Source organism: Pelophylax lessonae, assembly GCF_965119305.1.
Source record: "Pelophylax lessonae genome assembly, chromosome: 7".
Lineage (NCBI taxonomy): Eukaryota > Metazoa > Chordata > Amphibia > Anura > Ranidae > Pelophylax > Pelophylax lessonae.
Genome location: NC_138774.1, coordinates 37458537 through 37481326, shown reverse-complemented (window position 1 = coordinate 37481326; position 22790 = coordinate 37458537). Strand labels below are relative to the sequence as shown.

Sequence of the window (22790 nt, the reverse complement as noted above, 5' to 3'; positions counted from 1 at the left end):
TCATGCAGCCCCAGACCATGACACTCCCACCACCATGCTTGATGGAAGGCAAGACACACTTGTCTTTGTACTTCTCACCTGGTTGCTGCCCCACACGCTTGACACCATCTGAACCAGATCAGACCACAGGACATGGCTCCAGTAATCCATGTCCTTAGTCTGCTTGTCTTCCGCAAACTGTTTGCGGGCTTTCTTGTGCATCATCTTTAGAAGAGGCTTCCTTCTGGGACGACAGCCATGCAGACCAATTTGATGCAGTGTGCGGCGTATGGTCTGAGCACTGACAGGCTGACCCCCCACCCCTTCAACCTCTGCAGCAATGCTAGCAGCACTCATACGTCTATTTCCCAAAGACAACCTCTGGATATGACGCTGAGCATGTGCACTTTACTTCTTTGGTCGACCATGGCGAGGCCTGAGTGGAGTGGAACCTGTCCTGTTAAACCGCTGTATGGTCTTGACCACCGTGCTGCAGCTCAGTTTCAGGGTCTTGGCAATCTTCTTATAGCCTAGGTCCGTGATGGCAAACCTTGGCACCCCAGATGTTTTGGAACTACATTTCCCATGATGCTCATGCACTCTGCAGTGTAGTTGAGCATCATGGGTAATGTAGTTCCAAAACATCTGGGGTGCCAAGGTTCACCATCACTGGCCTAGGCCATCTTTATGTAGAGCAACAATTCTTTTTTTCAGATGCTCAGAGAGTTCTTTGCCATGAGGTGCCATGTTGAACTTCCAGTGACCAGTATGAGAGAGTGAGAGCGATAACACTAAATTTAACACACCTGCTCCCCATTCACACCTGCAATCTTGTAACACTAACGATTCACATAATGCCAGGGAGGGAAAATGGCTAATTTGGCCCAATTTCAACATGTTCACTTAGGGGTGTACTCACTTTTGTTGCTAGCGGTTTGGACATTAATGGCTGTGTGTTGAGTTATTTTGAGGGGGACAGCAAATTTACACTGTTATACAAGCTGTACACTCACTACTTTACATTGTAGCAAAGTGTCATTTCTTCAGTGTTGTCACATGAAAAGATATAATAAAATATTTACTAAAATGTGAGGGGTGTACTCACTTTTGTGAGATACTGTATGAGTAGCCTGAAGAGCATACAGGTGGCAGGGCAGAGGCAGTCTGCAGGGCTGGAAAAGTGGTGACACCCCTTTTGCTAAGCAGCCACGTGGCTGGATCACAAGAACGTGTGCATCACTTCACCAAAATTCCAGCAGCTACAATGGTTGTCCACTGTGGCATTCCCATATGGAGACATATGTGTATGCAGGGTAAGAATGGAAGAGCTCTACATTGCCATCTAGAGGAGTTACACATTTACATTTGTGTTACTCATTGACACCCGTGTTTTCTGTTTGCAGATTACAGAACAATAATCACTTACAGAGCAAAGACCAATCACGTGGAGGGAAAGATGATGAGTGAGTATGAGACCTTTTGCATCTGTGCCATAGACTTTCATTGTTTCATACATCTTTCTACACCTATAATGAAAAGAAAAAATATATTATATATAATATATGTATACATACATACATACATACATACATACACTATATTACCAAAAGTATTGGGACGCCTGCCGTTACACACACATTAACTTTAATGGCATCCCAGTCTTAGTCCGTAGGGTTCAATATTGAGTTGGCCCACCCTTTGCAGCTATAACAGCTCCAACTCTTCTGGGAAGGCTGTCCACAAGGTTTAGGAGTGTGTCTATGGGAATGTTTGGCCATTCTTCTAGAAGCACATTTGTGAGGTCAGGCACTGATGTTGGAGAGAAGGCCTGGCTCTCAGTCTTCGCTCTAATTCATCCCAAAGGTGTTCTATCTAATAAAATTGTCCTTTTTTTTCCCCTCACAAATAGAGCTTTCTTTTGGTGGTATTTGATCACCTGTGCGATTTTTTTTTTTTTTTTTTTTTTTTGCGCTATAAACAAAAAAAGAGCGACAATTCTGAAAAAAAAAAAACAATATTTTTCACTTTCTGCTATATAACATTCCCCAAAAAAAATTTAAAAACCAAATTTTTTAACATTCTAGGCCAATTTCTTTTCTGCTACATATTTTTGGTTAAAAAAAAAAAAAAATAGCAATTAGCGTATTTTGATTGGTTTGCACAAAAATTATCGCGTCTACAAACTAGGGGAAAGATTTATGTCATTTTTGTTGTTTTTTTTTTTTACTAGTAATGGCGGCGATCTGCGATACATTGCGGCGAACAGATCGGACCCCTAACTGACACTTTTGGGGGGACCAGTGACATTACTAGAGTAATCAGTGCTAAAAATATGCACCGTTACTGTAATAATGACACTAGCAGGGCAGGGGTTAAAAGGGGGGCCTAGGGGAGTGATTCTAACTGTGGGGGGCGTGGCTTGTGAAATGATCATAGAGACCTGTGATCCTATATAGAAGGATCACATGGGCTCTGTGATCATTTCAGGGAGAAGAACGGTCGGCTGTGTTTACAATAGCTGACCGTTCTTCTCTCTCAGCGGGGAGCGATCACGGATGTCAAGTGGCAATCGGAGCCGCCTGCCCCGTGCATCGGAGTACCCGCTGCCAAGCGGGGCGGGAGCGTGCTGCCGGTGGCGCAAGCTCGCCCCCTAGCTGCAGGCGCACGACCTACGTTGGTTTGTGCAGGAGCGGGTGCCTGCCGCAGTATAACTGCGGCGGGCGATCGGCAACTGGTTAATAGTGATGTTTGCAGCCATGACTGCTTTAGGCAGTTTCTTCTATCTTGATAAAGAGTGGCTCCTTCCTTCCTCCCTCCTCACAGTGCTGTCTTTCTACTCTCCAGCATCAGCAGTCTCTTCTGTGCCTGGATGTCTCAGCACCCCGAAGACTTCCTGTCTCTTCAGCCGGAGAAGAAGGATCAGCTGGCTCTCTGCCTTTGCAAATTACGGAAGGCAAATTTGGTAGCGAAACTACAGGAGCTCCGCGCCGGTGACAAGGACGGCGCAGATCAGTCCCCGACGGCAGGGGACGAGGCGGAAGACTCAGACGCTCTGGATGTCCTGACATTTCAAGCTGGATACGTGGCAGAGCAACTCACCTGTCTAGAAGCTGTGAGGGAAATCTGTGTCTCTATGCCTCTAAGGCCCCTTTCACACTTGTGCGACTTGTCCTGCGACTTGGGACTGCAAAGTCGCATGACAAGCCGTACCCCATGATTTCCAATGAGTACCGTTCATATCTGTGCGACTTCAAGTCGCAGCGACTTCAAAGTAGTCCCTGCACTATGTTAGGCCGACTTTGATGCGTTTTAAGGTCCATAGACCTCAAGATTACACAGGCATTGCTTCAAGTCGCGTCAAAGTCGCGTGACTGTCGGGTCGTACAAGTGTGAAAGGGGCCTAATGGTGACCATACGCATGTTGATTTAACCACTTCAGCCCCGGAAGGTTTAACCCTCTTAATGACCAGGCCATATTTTGTGATTCGGCACTGGGTTACTTTAAAGGACAATTGCGCTGTCGTGCGACGCTGTACCCAAATAAAATTTACGTCCTTTTTTACCCACAAATGAGCTTTCTTTTGGTGGTATTTGATCACCTGTGCGATTTTTTTATTTTTTTGCACTATAGACAAAAAAAGAGCGACAATTCTGAAAAAAAAAAAACAATATTTTTCACATTCTGCTATATATCATTCCCCAAAAAAATTAAATCAAAATTTTTTAACATTTTTAGGCCAAATTGTTTTCTGCTACATATTTTTGGTAAAAAAAATTACAATAAGCGTATTTTGATTGGTTTGCGCAAAAGTTATCGCATCTACTAACTACGGGAAAGATTCATATCATTTTTAAGGTTTTTTTTTTACTAGTAATGGCGGCGATCTGGGTTTTTTTTTTTTTTGCAGGACTGCGACATTGCGGCGGACAGATCGGACCCCTAACTGACATTTTTGACACTTTTGGGGGGACCAGTGACATTACTACAGTAATCAATGCTAAAAAAATGCACTGTTACTGTAATAATGACACTGGCAGGGAAGGGGTTAACACTGTAAGTGATTACGGGGTTAAATGTGTACCTAGGGGCGTGTTTCTAACTGTATTGGGGCGTGGTTTGTGAAATGATCAGAGACCTGTGTTCCTATATAGAAGGATCACAGGGGCTCTATGATTATTTCAGGGAGAAGAAAGGTCAGCTGTGTTTATAACAGCTGACCGTTCTCTCTCATCGGGGAACGATCGCGGGTGTCAGGCGGCAATCAGGGCCGCCTTCCCCTTGCATCGGAGTCCCCACTGACGAGCGCAGGAGGGCTGCCCTGCCGCAGTATACCTGCGGCGGGCGGTCGGGAAGTGGTTAAGGTCCATAGACCTCCAGATTACACAGGCATTGCTTCAAGTTGGGTCAAAGTCGGGCCGTACAAGTGTGAAAGGGGCCGAATGGTGACCATGTATGTCATATCAGTGGATTGTGGATTGTGTTGTTGACTATTGATCGATTATCCCTATTGGGCAAGATCAATCGGAGAAGAAATTGGTCATTTATCAAAGCATGTATGGCCACCAGAAACCCAACTCCAACCTATTTTTTTTTTTTTGGTTTGAATAGAGTGTGGAAGGGATAAAACCCTCAACACTTTATTGTAGTCTGTTCCTTTTACATGAGCGGTCCAATCAGATCTGCCTGGCATTTCCAACATCGGCATTTAGTGATCTATAATAACCCCTTCATGATGAAGGTAAAAAAACCTTAAAGGAGAAGTCCAGCCTGCATCTATAGACCTCAACGATCTAACACTAACCCTGTAAAGAAGACATCCGTATATTTACCTTTTTTGAAGCCAATCTGACCCGATCCCACACTGATCTGTCAGCGGTGGCTTCGCTTGGGAGACGGATGCAGAAGAAACAGCAGACAACGGAAGCCCCATAGTAAGTGTATGGGTGACGTCACTTCCCATTAATTTCATAGCCATTGTCGGCCGTGTCCTCCACCGCCGCTAGAGATCGAATTGCCTTCAAAAAAGGTCTGTATATTGATTTCATCTGTACAGGGCTGTATAGGTTAGTGAGAGGTGAGGAGTACAAAGACAAGGGTGTCTTGCCTACAGTCAAACATGGTGCTGGGAGTGTCATGGTCTGCGGCTGCATGAGTGCTGCCGGCACTGGGGAGCTACAGTTCATTTATGGAACCATGAATGCCAACATGTATTGTGACATACTGAAGCAGAGCATGATACCCTCCCTTCGGAGACTGGGCTGCAGGGCAATATTCCAACATGAAAACCACCCCAAACACACCTCCAAGATGACCACTGCCTTGCTCTAGAAGCTGAAGGTAAAGGTGATGGACTGGCCAAGCATGTCTCCAGACCTAAACCCTATTGAGCATCTGTAGGGCATCCTCAAATGGAAGGTTGAGAAACACAAGGTCTCTAACATCCCCCAGCTCCGTGATGTTGTCATGGAGGAATGGAAGAGGACTCCAGTGGCAACCTGTGAAGCTCTGGTGAACTCCATGCCCAAGAGGGTTAAGGCAGTGCTGGAAAATAATGGTGGCCACACAAAATATTGACACTTTGGGCCCAATTTGGACATTTCCACTTAGGGGTGTACTCACTTTTGTTGCCAGCGGTTTAGACATTAATGGCTGTGTGTTGAGTTCTTTTGAGGGGGACAGTAAATTTACACTGTTATACAAGCTGTACACTCACTACTTTACATTGTAGCAAAGTGTCATTTCTTCAGTGTTGTCACATGAAAAGATAGAATAAAATATTTACAAAAATGTGAGGGGTGTACTCCCTTTTGTGAGATACTGTGTATATATAGTGTGTTTGTGTGTGTGTATGTATATATGTATGTGTGTATATATATATATATATATATATATATATATATATATATATATATATATATATATATATATATATATATATATATATATATATATGTATGTATGTGTATATATATATATATATATATATATATATATATACATACATACATACATACATACATACATACATACATATATGTATATGTATATGTGTGTGTGTGTGTGTGTATGTATATATATATATATACTTGTGAAGAAGTTAACCAATACATGCAAATTGTCAAAAAAGGTAACATATAATTGGCCCCTAGTGGCCCCTGTACTAATGCGATCTCTCTTATTAACGTTCACCTTCTGTTATGCTCATATCTTTGTGCCAGGCTCTGTTTTTAAGAGTGGTCCCATACGAGTGTCTGGGGTCAGTGTGGTCCAGAAGAGACAAGGGCGAAGACCATTTCCACCGATGCCATTCTGTCCGAGAGACCGTCCGTCACTTTAACCGACTGTCAGGCGCTGTGACTGCATCTTGTGTCCAGGACCCCCATCTGAGACCCCAGCAAAGGGCGCGGATCATCGAGAAGTGGGTGAGAGTGGCAGAGGTGAGTGAGCGGGGCCCATTGCAGAGCCATCTTGTTGGTGTAACTCTGTTAAAGGGTCATGACGTGAAATGCCTGAGTAATTTGTTTTTGATTGAAGCAGCCGTTGACTCATTAACAGCATGTTAGTTTCAGGAAAGTGACTCAGTAATATGGGTTTGACGGCCTACGGGTGCCCAGGGCCAAATGATGTAAAATTCTGGCCTATTTTTCTGCTTGGGAGCCACAGGAGCTGCATTCAGCTACACATGGAAATGGATGGCTTTGCATGGGTATACACAGGTAAACATGCTCATAGGTATGGATGTATGCCAATAGATGGAGACTTCCTGCATCCAGGGGTGTAAATCTGCATGCATGTGCATATTTGTGCTGTAAGCTCTAGACATGTGCATTACCTTCCTTATGATCAGCATTAGTTACTTCAGACATTCGTACCATCGGATGCATTCATATTCGTTACACTCCATTTGTTTAGTTACACCATTCATTACTTTGGATAATTCAAAACTTCGGATGCATTCATATTCATTCTGTTCTATTGGTTTAAATGCAGCATTTGTAACTTTTGTTAATTCATAACTTCAGATGCATTCCTATTTGTTCCGTTCCATTGTTTCAGATACGGCATTCGTTACTTCGGATAATTCGTAACTTCGGATGCATTCGTATTCATTCCCGTCCATTCGTTTAGATGCGGAATTCAGTACTTAATAATAATTTGTAACTTTGGATTAGGGATAGACTGATATGTTTTTTTTTCAGGGCCGATACTGATACCGATATTTTGGTCAAAACGTATCGGTATCGGCCGTTATGGGCTGATATTTTGGACATAAAGAACATTTTTGACACAAATCTGGTACTAAACATGTTAATTTTTGTTTAATGCTTAATGGCTGGCTGGCACCCTATGGTGGATAGCTGGCTTGCTGGCACCCTGTGGTGGGTGGGTGGCTGGCTGGCACCCTGTGGTGGATGGCTGGCTGGTACCCTGTGGTGTATGGCTGGCTGGCTGGCACCCTGTGGTGGGTGGGTGGCTGGCTGTCTTGCACCCTGTGGTGGGTGGGTGGCTGGCTGGCACAGGGGCTGTGGGTGGCTGGCACAGGGGCTGTGGGTGGCTGGCTGGTGCAGGGCCTGTGATTGGCTGGCTGTCTGGCACCCTGTCTGTGGGTGGCTGGCTGTCTGGCACCCTGTCTGTGGGTGGCTGGCCCTGTGGAGGGTGGGTGGCTGGCACAGGGCCTGTGGGTGGCTGGCTGGGTCGCTGCTACAGTGCCTGTGGTTGTGGGTGGCTGGCTGGTACAGGGCCTGTGGGTGGCTGGCTGGTACAGTGCCTGTGGCTTGCTGGTACAGGGCCTGTGGGTGGCTGGGTGGTACAGTGCCTGTGGGTGGCTGGCTGGTACAGTGCCTGTGGCTGGCTGGTACAGGGCCTGTGGGTGGCTGGCTGGTTGGTACAGAGCCTGTTGGTGGCTGGTGGGCTTGTTGGCTCACTGGTACAAGTCCTGTGGGTGGCTGGCTGGTACAGTGCCTGTGGCTGGCTGGTACAGGGCCTGTGGGTGGGTGGCTGGCTGGCTGGTACAGAGCCTGTAGGTGGCTGGCTGGCTGGTACAGGGCCTGTGGGTGGCTGGCTGGTACAGTGCCTGTGGTTGGCTGGTACAGGGCCTGTGGGTGGGTGGCTGGCTGGCTGGTACAGGGCCTGTGGGTGGCTGGCTGGTACAGTGCCTGTGGTTGGCTGGTACAGGGCCTGTGGGTGGGTGGCTGGCTGGCTGGTACAGGGCCTGTGGGTGGCTGGCTGGCTCGCTAGTACAGTGCCTGTGGCTGGCTGGCTTGTACAGGGCCTGTGGGTGGCTGACTGGCACCGGGCCTGTGGATGTGGGTGGCTGGCACCGGGCTGCTGTGGGTGGGTGTATGGCTGTGATACACTCCCGTGAGACTAGTCCCGACTCCAGACGAGGCTGTCCAAGGCGAGGGAGGCGGCCTAAGAAGGCAGAATGACGTCACAAAAATATCGGCAATATTGGGAAGTTCTAGGGACCGATACCGATATATCGTAAAAAGTGTATATCAGCCACCGATATATCGGCCTTGCCGATAATCGGTCTATCCCTACTTTGGATGCATTCATAAACGTTACGTTTCATTGGTTTAGATGCGGCATTCGTTACTTCGAGTAATTCTTTACTTCAGATGCATTCGTATTTGTTACATTCCATTATTTTAGATACGGCGTTCCTTACTTCAGATAATTCGTAACTTCGGATTCATTCGTATATGTTCCGTTCCATTCGTTTAGATGCGGCATTCATAACTTCGGATGCATTTGTATACGTTCCGTTCTATTGGTTTAAATGCAGCATTTGTAACTTTGGATAATTCATAACTTCGGATGCATTCCTATTTGTTCCGTTCGATGGTTTTAGATACGTCATTCGTTACTTCGCATTATTCATAACTTCAGATACATTCGTATTCGTTTCGGTTCATTCGTTTAGATGCGGAATTCAGTACTTAAAATATTTTGTAACTGTGAATGCATTCATATACGTTACGTTACGTTCCATTGGTTCAGATGCGGCATTCGTTACTTCGAGTAATTCTTTACTTCAGATGCATTCGTATTCGTTACAATCCATTTTTTTAGATACGGCATTCGTTACTTCAGATAATTCGAAACTTCGGATTCATTCGTATACGTTACGTTCCATTTGTTTTAGATACGGCATTTGTTACTTTGGATAATTTGGAACTTTGAATGCATTTGTAAGCATTCTTTACTTCGGATAATTCGTAGCTTCGGATTAATTTGTATACGTTACATTCGTTTAGATGCGGCATTCATAACTTTGGATGCATTCGTATACATTACGTTACAGTTGTTTTAGATACAGCATTCATTACTTCGGATAATTTGTGTAACTTTGGATGCATTCGTATTCGTTCCGTTACATTTGTTTAGATATGGCATTCGCTACTTCGGATACATTCGTATACATTACGTTCCATTGGTTTAGATGTGGCATTCGTTACTTTGAATAATTCTTTACTTCGGATGCATTTGTATTAGTTACATTCCATTCGTTTGGATACGGCATTCATTGCTTCGGATAATTCGTAACTTCGGATTCATTCATATACGTTATGTTCTATTCGCTTAGATGCGGCATTCGTAACTTCAGGTGCATTCGTATACGTTACATTGCATTTGTTTTAGATACGGCATTCTTTACTTTGGATAATTTGTAACTTTGAATGCATTTGTACGCATTCGTTACTTTGGATAATTCGTAACTTCGGATTCATTCGTATACGTTACATTCCATTCATTTAGATGCGACATTCGTAACTTTGGATGCATTCGTATACGTTGCGTTCCAATTGTTTTAGATACGGCATTTGTTACTTTGAATAATTTGTAACTTCGGATGCATTCGTATTTGTTACATTCCATTCGTTTAGATACGGCATTCGTTACTTTGAATAATTTGTAACTTTGGATGCATTCGTATTCGTTCCGTTCCATTCGTTTAGATGCGCCCTTTGTTACTTCGGCCTCGGACCCTTCGTTCATTCGGACATTGGTTGTATTCATAATCAATCAACAAATCCAACAAAACAGTGCCCCCGGCCCACCACACCCTGTCTGGACTCTGGATGGACTGCAGTCTGACACAGAAAAACACACAGGGGAATAAGGGACAAGCTCATTGGCCAGAGATTTACACACTTAACACTGCCCATCCGATAATCGAATGAATCCGAATATATCCAAAAGGAATACAAATGCATTCATCAATTATTTCTTTATATTCAGCGATAATGAATAGTCGGAAAGAACGAAAATACTAAAACAAAATTTATCTGAATGTAATCGATTTGTTAAACTCCTAGGTTGAATCGTTTTTTGTTCTTTCGGGTTTTTGTTCTTTCTGAAAATTAGTTTTCTTACGCATTCATCAAAAGAGTCTATATGCCGAATTTCATCCGAAAATTGATTTGGAACTAAACAAATTGCACATGTCTAGTAAGCTCTAATGAGCCGGACCCTCTGATTCCTCCTGTATTGAATTGTAACTGTACTGTCTGCCCTAACATAGTACAGCGCTGCACAAACGGTTGGCGCTATAAAAATCCTGTATAATAATAATACGTACGGGTGCATACAGCCATTTATTTCAGTGGGCGACCGTATACAGCACCCGTGGTTCCCAGGCAAGGAAATGGCATTTTAATTATTTTAGTCAAAAGACTGACTAAAGCAAAATCGAAATTTGATGTAAAAATGACATCAAATCCGGAAGATTTATCCCCCTTTTATGACCAGGCTGTTTTTTGCGATACGGCACGGTGTTGCTTTAACAGACAGACTGCACCCAAATTTTATGTCATTTTTTTCCCCACAAATGGAGCTTTGTTTTGGTGGTATTTGATCACCACTGCATTTTTTTTTTTTTTTGAGCTAAAAACAAAGACATTGTTAGGCACACAGTTAACCCCTTGATTGCCCCTAGATTTTAACCCCTTCCTAGCCAGTGTCCTTAGTACAGTGATGGTGTATAGTATCCACTTGTCCTATGGAAGACGGCACTGCGTTACTTTAACTGACAATTGCGTGGTCCTGCGACGCTGTACCCAAATTCTATTTATGCCCTTTTTATTTCCTACAAATAGAGCTTTCTTTTGGTGGTATGTGATCACATCTAGTTTTGTTTTTTTTGGGGTTTTTTTTGCGCTATAAACAAGAAAAGATCGACCATTCTGGAAAAAAATATATATTTTTTTTACTTCCTACTATAAAACATATCCAATAAAAAAAATTTAAAGAATCAAATTTCAACATAAATTTAGGCCAATATGTATTCTGATTAGTTTGGTAGGGGACTGTGCTCAAATAAATACATAAATAAATAAATCTCTCCAATGAGTGAAATACAAATAAATAGAATATAAATATAAATCAATTCATATTTTGGTGACTGTGAAAGTCCGTGAATTGATTTAGGGCTCTTTCACACGGGCTTTCCGTGTGAGAGCTCCGCTGCGGTCCTTTTTTTTTTTTTTTTTTCCACGGAGCGGATGATATTTCTGTCATCCGCTCCGTAGGTCCGCATATCATCCCATCCGTTTGCGGATGATATGCGGACCTAATGTAAGTCTATGGGGATTGCGGATGTCAGCGGATGACACCGCTGACATCCGATTTTCCTTCCTTTCCGTTTTTTGAACGGAGGAAAAATAGGGTTCTCTTCCGTTCGAAAAAACGGAACAGAACTGAAAGGAAGGAAATCGGATGTCAGCTGATGGTATTCTGCTGACATCCGCAGTGCCATTGACTTACATTATGTCCGCAAATCATCCGCAAAAAAATAGGATGATTTGCGGACATACGGAAAGCCCGTGTGAAAGAGCCCTTATATTTATATTCTATTTATTTATTTGTATTTCACTCATTGGAGAGAGATTTATTTATTTTATGTATTTAATTGAGTGCGGTCCCCTACCAAACTAATTAGCTATCAACTACACTGTTGTCTGGACGAGCCACTCAAAACTTGGTGTATATCAATTTGTTACATTCCTAAATACTTTATTTATTCACCTATTGATTTATACACTTATGACCCACGCAGATATACACTAATATTTTCTGATCATTTTTCACCATTTATCACGTTGTCATATATTATTTTGCTTTTCCACTCAATCATTTTTTTATCCTGTGCACAACCGTTTAAGTGTATATTTACACCTAATTATCACAATATATGTTCTGCTACATATATTTGGTAAAAAAATCAAAAAATCTCCATAGGCGTATATTGATTGCTTTGCGCTAAAGTTTACAAACTTTGGGAAATATACTGGAATTTTTATTTATTTATTTTATACTAGTAATGGTGGCGATCAACAACTTTTTGCGCGGACAATCGGACACTTACTGACACTTTTGATACTTTCTGGGAACCAGTGACACTAATGCAATGATCAGTGCTAAAAATATGCACTGTCACTGTACTAATGGCACTGACTGGGAAGGGGTTAAACCTCTAGGGCGATCAAAGGGTTAAATATGTGCCTAGTCAGTGTTTGTATACTTTTTTGAGGTGCTTTTACTAGATGATGTAATGTATTTTCTTTCCCTGCTAGAAAATCCATCACATCCCCACTGGCAGAACAAAGCTCTGTCTTGTTTACATAGACAGAGCTCCGTCCAGCACCTCTTCCCAACGTGTGCCAGAGGACATCTATTGGCATGGACCCGCTGATCAGCTTCAAGGGGTGCTCACCCCCTAGGCGGAAGTGCAGAATCACATGTATATATACGGGATTCTGCACTGAACGACCGCCCTGTAGCAGTAAATCTGCTATAGGGTGGTCGTAAAGTGGTTAACAGTGGTCAAAATGCAATATTCTCGTTTGTTTACATTATTAACAGGGAACTGTTAAAGTTCTGATATTAAGGTAATATGTGCAATGGCATTACAGCCAATAGAGTTTACAGGTTTTTTTTTATATATATTTTAAAGCTGCACTTTTGTTTGCCAAAAAGCAATATTTTTGTTTGTTTATAATACTGGAGATATTTTAGTTGACTAACATACAACTAAGGTTCCTTTCACACTAGCCAACTCCAAAGTTGCGTGATTTTCGGTGCAAGTTTGGAGTCCGACTTTGGTAAAATTTTTAGACTCTCTGGTATTGAAGTTGTGTCAAAGTCGGATCAAAGTAGCGCAGGAACCTTTTCTTAACCGGTTGCCGACCGCCGCAAGTACATATACTGTGGCGGTCAGCCCCGGCCAGGCAAAGTGACGTACCAGTACGTCACTAGCCTGTCACTGGCTTGTGAGCCAATAGCGCTGAGGCACGCGCCCGCCCCGGCTCGTTCCCTAACAAGTCAGTGCGTGTGACTGGCGGACCCGATGTCCGCCGGTCACTCGCGATCGTTCGTCGGGAAGGGAGAAAGGCAGGCGGCTAATGTAAACAAAGCCGTCTGTCATTCTCCCCTGTGTAAAAATGGAGACGGTTATACTATGTAGGACCGTTGATCTCTGTTTTTACACTAGTAGCCATGTCCAATCACAGTAAGAAGCACGCCCCTAGGACACACTTAACCCCTCCCTCTCCAATACAGTTAACCCCTTCCCTGCCAGTGTCATTTTTGCAGTAACAGTGAATATGTATAGCACTGATTACTGCAGTAATGTCACTGGTAACCCCAAAAGTGTCAAAAATGTCAGTCAAGGGTCCGATCTGTCCGCCGCAATGTCGCAGTACCGCAAAAAAAAATTGCAGATCGCCGCCATTACTTGTTAAAAAAAAACACCAAAAATGACAAAAATCTTTCCCTTTGTTAGTAAATGCGATAACTTTTGCGCAAACCAATCAAAATACGCTTTTTGCGATTTTTTTTTTTTTACCAAACATATATAGCATAAAACAAATTGGCAGAAAATGTTAAAAAATTTAGATTTTTACATTTTTTTGGGGGAATTTCATATAAAAATGTGAAAAATATTGTTATTTTTGCAAAATTGACGCTCTTTTTTTGTTTATAGCGCATGATCAAAAAATCGCACAGGTGATCAAATACCACCAAAAGAAAGCTCTGTTTGTGGGAAAAAAAGGACATCAAATTCGTTTAGGTACAGCGTCGCACGACCGCGCAATTGTCCGTTAAAGTCACGCAGTAAAAAATCGCAAAAAACCCCCTGGTCAAGAAGGGGGTAATATCTTCCGGGGCTAAGTGTCAATTGGAACGGCTCTGCTAGAGATAGATACATGGCATTTTACATGTCCTGCAACTTTGTGTCCGACAAGTCGGATCCTAAGTCGCACAAGTGTGAAAGGAGCCTAAAACTAAAACAAGTCAGATGACTAAAATACAACTAAAATTAAAATGGCTTTTAAGTCAAATGACTATGACTTGCAGTATACTAAATTGAAATTTGAGGTCACAATTTACACTGCTATCTAGACTCTAGCTAAAGTAGATGAAGATGGAGATAAATTGACTTCCCAAATTTATCACAGCCACAGTGTTTGCTGGATAGCATTACTTTACTGGTTCACTGATTGCCTTTTGTCCGAAATGGCTCTGTATGATTTTTATGGTTTGTGTTTTTTTTTTTTTTTTGTATTCTTCCACAAGGAATGTTGGAGTCTCAGGAACTTTTCATCGGTCTACGCCATTCTTTCTGCGTTGCAAAGCACAGCGGTCCATCGGCTGAAGAGAGTCTGGGCTGAGACATCCAAGTAAGGAGACCTCTTGTCATAACAGTGTGCTAGATCTCTGTTGACTGTGGTAATGTGCGGGGGGAGGGGGTGTTAGGTCAATGAAGACCTGGACTGCGGCACTGTTTGAGAGCAGCGGCCCAACTCTTGAAAGTGTTTCCGGCACAGGCAGGGGAGGACTGGGCCAGGGGGCAGGGGGGGAAATTGCCCCCCTGGGCTGCTCTGATATCCTGTAAAAAGGCTGCACCGCTTCTGCCACAGATAGGCCTAAAGAATTCCTGGTAAAGAGAAGTAAAAAGTCCACGCCACTGACCTACTGAGTGCGGGTTGAAGACCAAGACAGAGCGCAGGCCTCCCTCCCCAGCATGAATGGTGTAAACTGTGTCTGAGCAGAGGCCGGTTCCATTCCCCACTGGAGACTCTCTTCCCCTGGCCAGCCCCAACCAAACTGTCCCAGCTCTCTCCAACCCTCTGCTGACCAGGTTGGGAACCTGGATTCAGCCGGTGAGTAGAGAGTATCTGGAGCGGGGCTTCAGCCTGGAATGGGGGTCAGGAGGAGACCGGAAAGAGGGAGGCTAAGTCACTGCACCATGGGTCTCTGGTTTTGTACCTGCCCCCTGGGCCGAAAGTTGCCAGTCTGCCCGTGGGCACAGGGTATGGTAACCCTTGCTTCAGCAATTTGGGGGGATTAGCTAAGTGGTAGAAGCATTTGTAGAGCATCCACGCCAGTCCAAGATGTTGTTCAGGGCTTGCCAGCCCCCTTCAATTAAACAAAAATTGAAGTTCAACAGATAACAGTTACCCAGGCAGGGGAATTTCGCCAGCAACATTGGGTAACAGAAAAATGCTGAGCCACCTGACTTCCACTTCAACGGCACCACTGCTTAGACCTTAACCTTGGATTTTGGCTATTCCCTCAGACCAGCTCATAGAACCTCTGTGTTGCATTTGGCTTTCCCAGCTCTCCTGGCTCTCTCAGCCTTTTCAGTTTCAGCACCCTAGTGCATGGGCTTGCTCCCTGGCCTCTTAAAAGATGTTCTCCTGACACCCTGGGCTCTCTCAGTCCTTCGAGACCTCCAGATACCCTCAGTCCCCTGGACTCACCTAGTCGTCCTGGCCCTCTGCCTCCCAGTCTCACTTAACCATCTTGACTCTCTGTCCTATGGACAAGGAATCTCTTTTTCAGCATGGTGTGCTGTCTTGATATGAGCATACCCATGTTGAGAAACCTTGCACTATGCATTGAATTGTTATCAAATATATGATCAATGAAATGAAAAACAGAAAACCTTCCAGTATTAATCTAAATGTTGTTTCTAAATCTAAATCCAACTCCACACACCCAAAAAAAAAGCATATGTTTTCTACGACTAAGACAGAAGCTTACCATATGATGTTGACCTCTAGATATAGGAAGGTCAACTAACACTCTTTGTTGTTTTTTTAAATCTACTTCGCACAATACTAGGATGTTGATCCAAGATACACAATTCCCAATAATTGTGCGGCACAGAATTATTATTTTTTCGCTTCTCGGAAAATTGCATGCAATGTATATACCCAGGGAAAAAAAACAAAGCAACCTCCAGTGGAGAAATATCATCAGAAGGAGGTTATTATACATATAAAAGTTATAATATTTATACAGCTATAATAAATGTATTATACTGTATGTGTCTATATAAGTATATATTTACAGTGTGTGTATGTGTGTGTGTGTGTGTGTGTGTGTATATATATATATATATATATATATATATATATATATATATATATATATATATACACACACACAGTAAGGCTCCTTTCACACGGCCGCTCCGTGTGTCCGCAAATCATCCCATCCGTTTGCGGATGATTTGCGGACCTAATGTAAGTGAATGGCACTGCGGGTGTCAGCGGAATACCATCCGCTGACACCCGATTTTCCTCCTTTCAGTTCTGTTCCGTTTTTACGAATGGAACAGAACCCCATTTTTCCTTCCGTGTAAAAAACGGAAAGGAAGGAAAATCGGATGTCAGCGGTGTCATCCGCTGACATCCGCAGTGCCATATACTTACATTATGTCCGTATATCATCCGCAAACGGATGGGATGATATGCGGGCACACGGAGCGGATGACACAAATGTCATCCGCTCCATGGAAAAAAAAAAAAAAGTCCCGCAGCGGACCTTTCACACGGAGCGGCCGTGTGAAAGGAGCCTATCTAACAAGTGAATACACCCCTCACATTTTTGTAAATATTTTATTATATCTTTTCATATGACAACACTGAAGAAATGACACTTTGCTACAATGTAAAGTAGTGAGTGTACAGCTTGTATAACAGTGTAAATTTGCTGTCCCCTCAAAATAACTCAACACACAGCCATTAATGTCTAAACCGCTGGCAACAAAAGTAAGTACACCCCTAAGTGAAAATGTAAAAATTGGGCCCAATATTTTGTGGGGCCACCATTATTTTCCAGCACTGCCTTAAACCTCTTGGGCATGGAGTTCACCACAGCTTCACAGGTTGCCACTGGAGTCCTCTTCCACTCCTCCATGACGACATCACGGAGCTGGTGGATGTTGGAGACCTTGCGTTCCTCCACCTTTTCTTTGAGGAGACCCCACAGATGCTCAATAGGATATAGGTCTGGAGACATGCTTGGCCAGTCCATCACCTTTACCCTCAGCTTCTTTAGCAAGGCAGTGGTCATCTTGGAGATGGTTTTTGGGGTCGTTATCATGTTGGAATATTGCTCTGTTGCCCAGTCTCTGAAGGGAGGGGATCATGTTCTGCTTCAGTATGTCACAGTACATGTTGGCATTCATGGTCCCTCAATGAACTGTAACTCATGCAGCCCCAGACCATGACACTCCCACCACCATGCTTGGCTGTAGGCAAGACACGCTTGTCTTTGTACTCCTCACCTGGTTGCCACCAGACATTCTTGACACCATCTGAACCAAATAAGTTTATCTTGGTCTCATCAGGCCACAGGACATGGTTCCAGTAATCCATGTCCTTAGTCTGCTTTTCGTCAGCAAACTGTTTGCGGGCTTTCTTGTGCATCATCTTTAGAAGAGGCTTCCTTCTGGGACAACAGCCATGCCTAACCAATTTGATGCAGTGTGTGGCGTATGGTCTGAGCACTGACAGCAGGGGCAGACTGGCAACTTTCGGCCCCGGGGGCAAGTACAAACCAGAGGCCTATGGTGCAGCGACTCGGCCCCCTCCTACTTTCCCGCACCCCAAATCCCCCAACCCTCCTCCTGACCCTCATTCCAAGCTGAAGCCCTGCTCCTTGTCTTCAACCCGCACTCAGTAGGTCAGCAGTGGGGACTTTTACTTCTCTTCATCAGGAATCCTTTAGGCATGTCTGTGGCAGAAGCAGTGCAGCCTTTTTACGGGGCATCAGAGCGGCCCAGGGGGCAAATGCCCCCCTGACCCCTGGCCCAGTCCTCCCCTGACTGACAGGCTGACCCCCAACTCCTTCAACCTCTACAGTAATGCTGGCAGCACTAATATGTCTATTTCCCGAAGACAACCTCTGGATAGGTCGCTGAGCATGTGCACTCAACTTCTTTGGTCGACCATGGCGAGGCTTGTCCTGAGTGGAACCTGTCCTGTTAAACCGCTGTATGGTCTTGGCCCCCATGCTGCAGCTCAGTTTCAGGGTCTTGGCAATCTTCTTATAGCCTAGGCCATCTTTATGTAGAGCAACAATTTTTTTTTTTTTTTTTCAGATCCTCAGAGACTTCTTTGCTACGAGTTGACATGTTGAACTTCCAGTGACCAGTATGAGAGAGTGAGAGCGATAACACCAAATTTAACACACCTGATCCCCATTCACACCTGAGACCTTGTAACATTTATGAGTCACATGACATCGGGGAGGGAAAATGGCTAATCGGGCCAAATTTGGACATTTTCACTTAGGGGTGTACTGACTTTTGTTGCCAGTGGTTTTGACATTAATGGCTGTGTGTTGAGTTATTTTGAGGGGACAGCACATTTACACCGTTATACAAGCTGTACACTCACTACTTTACATTGTAGCAAAGTGTCATTTCTTCAGTGTTGTCACATGAAAAGTTAGAATAAAATTTTTACAAAAATGAGGGGTGTACTCCCTTATGCGAGATACTGTGTGTGTGTGTGTGTGTGTGTATATATGTATATATATATATATTTGTGTGTGTATGTATGTATATATGTATATATATATATATATATATATATATATATATATATATATATATATATATATAATGTGTATTAATATATGAAAGCAGAGCTCTCTCACCAAAAATCTAAAGTCAGCAGCTACAAATGCTGTTTATATTTTTCAGTCGGCTCTCGGGTGCTGCTGCCACCATTCTTTGTAAGGAAAAACCACAAGGCTTTACAGCCGGTCCCCTACTGCGCACGCATGCGCAAAGTGCGCTGCACTTTATGAATGGCCCCACAGTGGACAGGTACCTCTAAAAAACAGGTACCTGCCCCCCCCCCCCCCCGAAAGGTGCCAAATGTGCAGCGGAGGGGAGAGGAGGCAAACAGATAGAGCTTCCCCTTTTGGGTGGAGCTCCGCTTTAATGTATATGCAGCCTAACTGCTTTTACAATAAAGGTTCAATTGGGCTTTAAATAAACATTCAGTGATGTTGTGATGATGTCATTGCAGGGAGATCCAGCGCAGTTACCAGGAAATGCATGAGGTTTTCTCGGAGCAAGACAATTACGCCAGGATGAGAGAGCTGCTCTTCCAGGTGAGGACTTTTCCACCCTGGACTGCTGTACAGTAAATGCTTAGTGATTGGCACTTCTGCCTTGCAGCACTGGGGTCCCCTGTTTAAATTCTGGCCAGGACACAATCTGCATGGAGTTTGCATATTTCCCCCTGTGTATAGCTTTTTTCTCCCACAATCCAAAGACATGCTGGTATGTTAATTGGCCACTTTCTAAATTGTGTGTGAGATAGGGACCTTCGATTGTACACTCCTTGAATGCAGAAACGGGTGTGAATGTAAAATTAAAAAAAAAAAAAAAACCTGTAAAAAAAAAAAAAAACTGTTAAAAAATAACAAAATGTGAACACAAAATAAAAAAGCATTACAAAAAATAAATAAAATGTTACCATTGCCTGACTCTATCTGTACTTCAGTCTCAGGACAGTTCTGATGCAACCACCAAAAGACACCCGCCACGCTCCAAGGACCCCAGAGCCACAGTGAGTGTCATCTACTTTTTTATCACATTCCAGGATAAGCGCAGAACACGGGAATTGCAACATAATTTTACCTATATTGTTTTTTTCCGAGCAAGCTAAGTGCAGCTGTGTTGACTTCTAAGAACAGAGAGAAAACAGGCGCCTCTTGAGTATAGACTAGAAGTTTATTAAACAAAGTTCTTTAAAAACGTACATGTAGGTATGTAAAAGCAGACTTAGGGCAGTTGTGGGATTTGCCTGGTGTCCTAGAACGGCATGGGGCCACTGTCTGTGGGTCGGCTGTGCTTTCAAGCTTGAAAAAGGAGCGCGCTCTGGTTTTCCATCGCAGTACGCATGCTCCGAAATGCGTCGTAAGCACGCCGGAAGAGCCCAGACGGCAATGTTGCAGCTCACAGTGCGGTCCAGGCCTCGGACCCTGCTTCTGACGTCACTTCCTGCCGGACAGGAACCGGACGCCAACAGAGACCAGCAAGACCAGCGAGCACAGCCAACCCACAGACAGTGGCCCCATGACGTTCTAGGACACCAGGCAAATCCCACAACTGCCCTAAGTCTGCTTTTACTTACCTACATGCAAGTTTTTTAAGAACTTTGTTTAATAAACTTCGAAAGTCTTTACTCAAGAGGCGCCTATTTTCTCTCTGTTCCTTTACATGTTTGGAGATGGCTTCCGCTCCCCACTAGGCTGGCCCTGAACTAAAGACTGTTTACCCATACATCTAAAGGACTTTAAGGGTAGTCTACATCAGTGCTCCCCAACGTTTTCATCGCCGTGGCCCCCTGGGGGGGCGTTGATTATATTTTAGATTGTTTTGATTTAATAATTTTAATTTAATTGTAATAAAACATGCCTTCAAAATAAAATACAGTTACACCAAAAAATGAATATAAAGTGATTTAACATTTTAACTCACTAGAACGCTAAGTCAATGAGAACCCTGAGCTTGTTTCTTTGCAACGAGACGGTTCCATCTGGGGGTAATAGGAGACAATGATGCCCGAAGTGTGTTGCTTACCAGTGAACAGAGAGAAGAGCGATACACACCTTCTCTTTACAAAAGCTACAACGCCACTGCGGCTTGCAGCCGCTCAGCTCCAGACGTCACCTAAAACTGCCCGATATCACGATATTTTTCATGCGTGCGGTATTGGTGCGGCTTTAGGTGATGTCTCTCAGCTCCCGGTTAACCTCTCGTCCATGGAAAGTCGTACAAACCCGAGAGAAATACACCCCAGTAAATAAAATGGAAATAATTTAATATTCCTTTGGCGGCCCGCTACCATTTGATCCACGGACCGGTACCGGTCGGTCCGCGGCTCGGGGGTTGGGGACCACTGGTTTACATGACCACCTTATGAAAATTATCAGTTTCTTATGCCTGTTGTTTGGGCCACCTTGTATGTATTTTTATTTCATGCATTGACTTCTAGGGGCTACTTATAAATGGCACTATATGGCCAAAGCTTTGTATGCCTCTGAACATCAAACTTGTATAAGCTTGTTGGACATCCCATATAAAATCATGGGCATTATTTTAGAGATGCCAATTACAGTCTCCACTCTTCCGGGAAGGCTTTCCATGAAATGTGTTGAGTCTGTGGGGGAATTTCTGTCTGTTCAGCCAAAAGCGCTTTTGTTAGGTCATGTACTGATGTTGGACAAGAAGACCTGGCTTACAATCTATGTTGCAATTCATTCCAAATGTGTTCAGTAGGGTTGAGGTTAGAGGTAGAGGCTACCCAGGTTCCTTCAAACCAAAATCCTCAAACCATGTCTTCGTGGAGCTGTTTTTACACAGGTTTTTACAATAGATGTATATCCTTCGTGGCTATTGGGGAAAATATTTTCAAATGAAAATGTGTTTGCCCAGAGTTTAGCTTTAAGACCGCATTCACACTGGTACGACTCAGGCTGACAAGTCGCGGTCCTCACGCTCCTAGTGTGTAGTACAGGAGCCGTTCTAATAGGAGCGACACAAGTCGCTCCGACTTAGAAAAAGGGTCCTGTACTACTTCGGGGCGACCTGGAGGCGACTTGCATTGACTTCCATTATGTGAAGTCCGTGCAAGTCGCGCCATACGCGACTTCACAGGTCGCCCCCTAAGTCGGAGCAACCTAATGTGAACGGAGGCTTAAAAAACAAAAAAACAAGAAATAAATAAATAAAGCAGTATGCGTCAGAGGGTTCAACATCACTGCCCCTTAGGGACAGGAGGAACCGAAACCTGGGAGGGTTGGAGGGGTATAGTCCATAGTGGATTTTATACCACAGAGTTTCTGTGTGCTCAATAAACCAACTTTTTATGGTAAGCACAGGAAAGCCCTTCTTCTCTATGGGGTGTCAGAATCTCTACCTCACTTTATATTTGATACCGTTCCTGTTTTCTCAACCTTTGCCAGTTGGGGGTCTGAATTTTAACTCTAGCTTTTTCTATTTTCATTGCACAGGGAGTAATCCCATATCTCGGAGTCTTCCTTACTGACCTGGTCATGCTGGATTCTGCCATCCGAGATCAGCTGGAGGTGAGATTTTATGGTTCTTGGATAGATTTTGAAAACTCAGTAATTTAAAATAAATTATTTCTTCAGATTCACAATACTTTAATAATCCCAAAAGGATTTGTTAGGCAATGCAGATCTGGAGCCTGATATACAGCGGTTATAAAAAGTATTGAACACGTCACCATTTTTCTAGGTAAATATATGTCTAAAGGTGCTATTGATATGAAGTTTTCACCACATGCCGGTAACAACCCATGTAATCCATACATACAAAGAAACCAAAAGAAAGAAGTTCAGAAATGAAGTTGTGTCATGAAACGGAAGGACATGGGGAAAAAGTATTGAAAAACACTAGCTTACATTTATTTAATACTTAAAAGATTTTTCGGGTTCAGTGCTTTATCCTGGATACTGCCATCATCCCTGT

General features: G+C 43.7%; 1 protein-coding gene across 2 annotated transcripts in view; it reads left to right on the top strand.

The window, feature by feature from the left end:
• Window positions 1–22790, top strand: part of RGL2 (ral guanine nucleotide dissociation stimulator like 2) — a 121232-nt gene that overhangs the window by 74067 nt on the left and 24375 nt on the right. For both annotated transcript variants that reach the window (XM_082262565.1, XM_082262566.1), the window contains 7 exons: window positions 1383–1442; window positions 2824–3091; window positions 6199–6417; window positions 14561–14664; window positions 19315–19399; window positions 19795–19860; window positions 22310–22384. In XM_082262565.1, coding sequence (XP_082118691.1) covers window positions 1383–1442; window positions 2824–3091; window positions 6199–6417; window positions 14561–14664; window positions 19315–19399; window positions 19795–19860; window positions 22310–22384 — 877 coding nt within the window. The remainder of the gene's footprint in view (window positions 1–1382; window positions 1443–2823; window positions 3092–6198; window positions 6418–14560; window positions 14665–19314; window positions 19400–19794; window positions 19861–22309; window positions 22385–22790) is intronic.